At 39.0% G+C, this 3,241-nt stretch overlaps 1 protein-coding gene across 1 annotated transcript; it reads right to left on the bottom strand.

Moving 5' to 3' along the window:
- Positions 1 to 328: 328 nt before the first annotated feature.
- On the bottom strand, positions 329 to 1,026 carry LOC119516778 (small integral membrane protein 10-like protein 1). The gene has a single exon (XM_037813230.1). It carries the CDS (start codon positions 969 to 971, stop codon positions 765 to 767), a length of 207 nt encoding a protein of 68 aa, XP_037669158.1. The 5' UTR covers positions 972 to 1,026; the 3' UTR covers positions 329 to 764.
- Between the last annotated feature and the right edge of the window lie 2,215 nt (positions 1,027 to 3,241).

Genomic DNA, 3,241 nt, shown 5'->3' with positions numbered 1-3,241 from the left:
GTCCCTTAAAAGATAAAAACATAAACAGCACTTACATTATTATGATTAAATATGATTCACTGAACAGCCAAACTTTGTACTATGACTGCATGCCCTTCTCTCAGGTTCCAAGGTCTTGACATAGTCCTTGAAACAACCTTATTCATAGGGACAATGAAATAGAGTTCACTTTCTTGCAGTACCACCATTGTTAGATATCCCGCAGCATTTTACTTTGCTTGGTATTTAGAGAATGCCTCTCCGGTACAGGTTTGTTTTTCACCTGAAGTTTGATTGTTGATATTTACTCTTGTGGGATGAAGAAATGTAATGCTACCACATCGTATCCTTAATCTCTTCCTCTTCTTCCTCATTCACTGTATTACTTACAAAACAATCCAAAATTCCTGAAGTGTACTGGTTTCCTTATGGTTTGGACCATGAGTTTCTTGCACACATAAAAAATTTTTTTCTAAAAAGTTTAGCAGCCTTCCGTTTTTATAATGCATCCTCTGCCCTTTGTCACATCCTTAAATTTCTCCTGTTTCTATTTTAAGGTTGCTCGTCTTCTTAAATATTTCCGTGGGTCTTAATTTAAATTCTCTTCTTCCGGAATCGCATAACTCCTTTCTCCTCCCAGCAAGCAATCCGCGACCATCAGGAGAGCAAAGCCGCCTGGGAATATCGCGAGACCACAGGGCTTCCCGGGGGTAACTGGGAGTAGCTCCAGTTAGCTGTGAGGCCTCGGGTGGGTCCGCCATCACGCCTGCAATTTAATCAGGGCTCTAAAAGTGTACCTGCAAGCGGATGTTGAGGATCACGGAGTCCGCGACGTAGAAGTATGGGAAGTTCATGCGCAGCTGCCAGGCCAAGTCGAAGAAGGCAAGCAGAGTGCGGGAGAGTCCCTTGCAGAAGACTTGGTAGGAGCCAGAGGCCGCGGTCAGGCCTGAGGCCCTGACGACCAAGGCCGAGGAAGCCGCCTCAGTGATCATGGACTCGGCGTTGACACCCGCCCAGCTTCTGGAGGCGGGTTCGCCGACTGAGAGCCCGGACAGGGAGAGGCTACGGGCTACGCTGCCGCCGGCCCCAGACCTGCGCCTCTCGTTTCTCCCCTGCTTTTTAAAATCAGTTTTTCCAGAACATGGCACTTTTATTGATCTTTTACAATATTAACCTTTTGCTTGATTGATTTGTTATAACTCCTCAACTTTTTTTAATAAATCTATTTCCTATTTAATATGACCAAACTAATCATCTGGCTTTCTTTCCCAAACCTGCTGCTTTCACAGACTTTCCCACATCTACCTCAAAATATATTCATATTCTTCTTCTGCTTACCCTCATTGTTACCATCTCATTCCAAGTCACCATGCACTTTCACTTTAATTACTACAATAGCAATTACTGTTTTCTATTTTTCTATTACTGTCCCCCTTCAGCGTATTATCAACACAGCTGTCAAAATTATCCTGTTAAATTATAAATCAGACCTTGGCATTCTTCCGTGCAAAACCAGCCAATGACTTCTTATATTTTCATCGAAAATCAAAGTCTTAACAAACGCCACAAGGCCTTCCTCAATACGTTTTTTTGTTTGTTTTTGTTTTTGTTTTTAATTTCTCTTTGTGTTCTTTTCCCTGATGCTCTTTCCATCAGCCACACTGGTTCCTCCCTCTTCCAACAGGCACATTTTCCACTCGGGGATTTTACTCTTCTCTCTGCCTAAAGTACTCACCCCCATCTCTCAATTCTTTAGTCGGATATTACCTGTTAATGACCCCTTCTGTGAACACCCCAAAGAAAATTTCCACCCCCACTTTCATTCACCATTCTCAGTTTCATTACTTTCTGATAACTTTTATCATGACAAAATCCTCATATATTTTTAATCTATTTTTCTTAACTGTCTTCTCCATAGAGTTCCATGGTGCATTGAATATTGCCTGTTTTATTTCCCATAATATATCCCCATAACTGTAGCAGTGATTGGCATACAGTAGGCACTTAATAAATGTGTTGAAATATTATTACATGTAAGTATGGTGCTGTGTGTATTCCTTATATGGTTCTGTCTACATTTGTTGACGTTTTAAAACATTCATAATAAAAATTTAAAACACATTTTATCCTTGATTTGAGTTAGAGGCTCTAAAACAGGTTTCCAGAGTGTTCTTTTTTCTTTTTTGTCCAAAGCTAAAGGAAACCCTTTTTATTGTCAGATAATTTCAGCCATGGCCACAGCATTCACCTCCTGAAATGGTTAATACTACAGTCCTAATGAGTTGAGAGCTGCATGCTGTAAGGTGTACAAGGATTAAAAATTGCATGGGATAATTTTCAAAAGAATAATCAGTTACAATCAGATAGCTATTTCTTAAATCAGCCCTTTATAAAAGCCAGAATATTGAAGCCTAATCCATAAAGTAATGTGATGGTCCAGCATTTAGCCGGAGAGCTGAGGTCCAGACATTTAGTCTTCTACTGAAACACAATATCCCATAGGCTTATCCTGATACGGCACAATCTTCATTAAATAGACTGAAAATTCCGTAAGTCCTCATCAATGTTCCTGAAAAGGAGCACCATACTTCTTACGATTCTACTGAGGATACTGGTTTTGTGTTCATTGTTGTCTTTGTTTTGAAGCTGCAACTGGTAAAGTTTTTGTCTAGCCAAAGTTCTAGCCAGAGTAAGGTGTTACCATCTAACAACTGAAAAACAATTTTCATGGGAAATGCAGAGAACCCCCCGCAGAGGATGTTCAGCTTCTAGACAGGAGGAAAGAGAAGCTTCCTAAGGGGTTCAGAGGTGTTTGCTAAGGGTGGAGTTGTTTACTGGAGTATTATATCATTCATTCATTCAATAAGTATTTATTGTCTGTTATGTGCTAGACATGATTCCAGTTACAAAATAAACCATATATCTGTCCTCATGGAGCCTATATTCAGAGTGGCAGAAAGATAGCACCTGCATGTCTGAGATAAGATCCAGAACAGCATTTCTCAAATTTGTGCATGTCATGCCCCTTTGCTTTCTTAAATGTTAGCATCAACCCTAAGGAATTTTGTTATATGGATTATATCTATCTATATTTTCCATGTTAGAGATCAAAACTGAGAAATTTTAATAATATTTAAATTTGGGTTCATTGTAATTTAATAATAAATCCATTATATATTAACATAAGTAGCATGTATTTGTGAACAATAAACAATATTTTCCAAGACAAAACAAAAAAGTTTAATGGAAAAGTGACATTATT

Source organism: Choloepus didactylus, chromosome 20 (genome assembly GCF_015220235.1).
Source record: "Choloepus didactylus isolate mChoDid1 chromosome 20, mChoDid1.pri, whole genome shotgun sequence".
In the NCBI taxonomy this organism is placed as follows: Eukaryota; Metazoa; Chordata; class Mammalia; order Pilosa; family Megalonychidae; genus Choloepus; species Choloepus didactylus.
This window is presented reverse-complemented; position numbering and strand designations above follow the sequence as displayed.

Bases quoted from the DNA above. Each gene is read 5' to 3' on its own strand.
- LOC119516778 (XM_037813230.1), bottom strand. From the start codon at position 971: ATGATCACTGAGGCGGCTTCCTCGGCCTTGGTCGTCAGGGCCTCAGGC.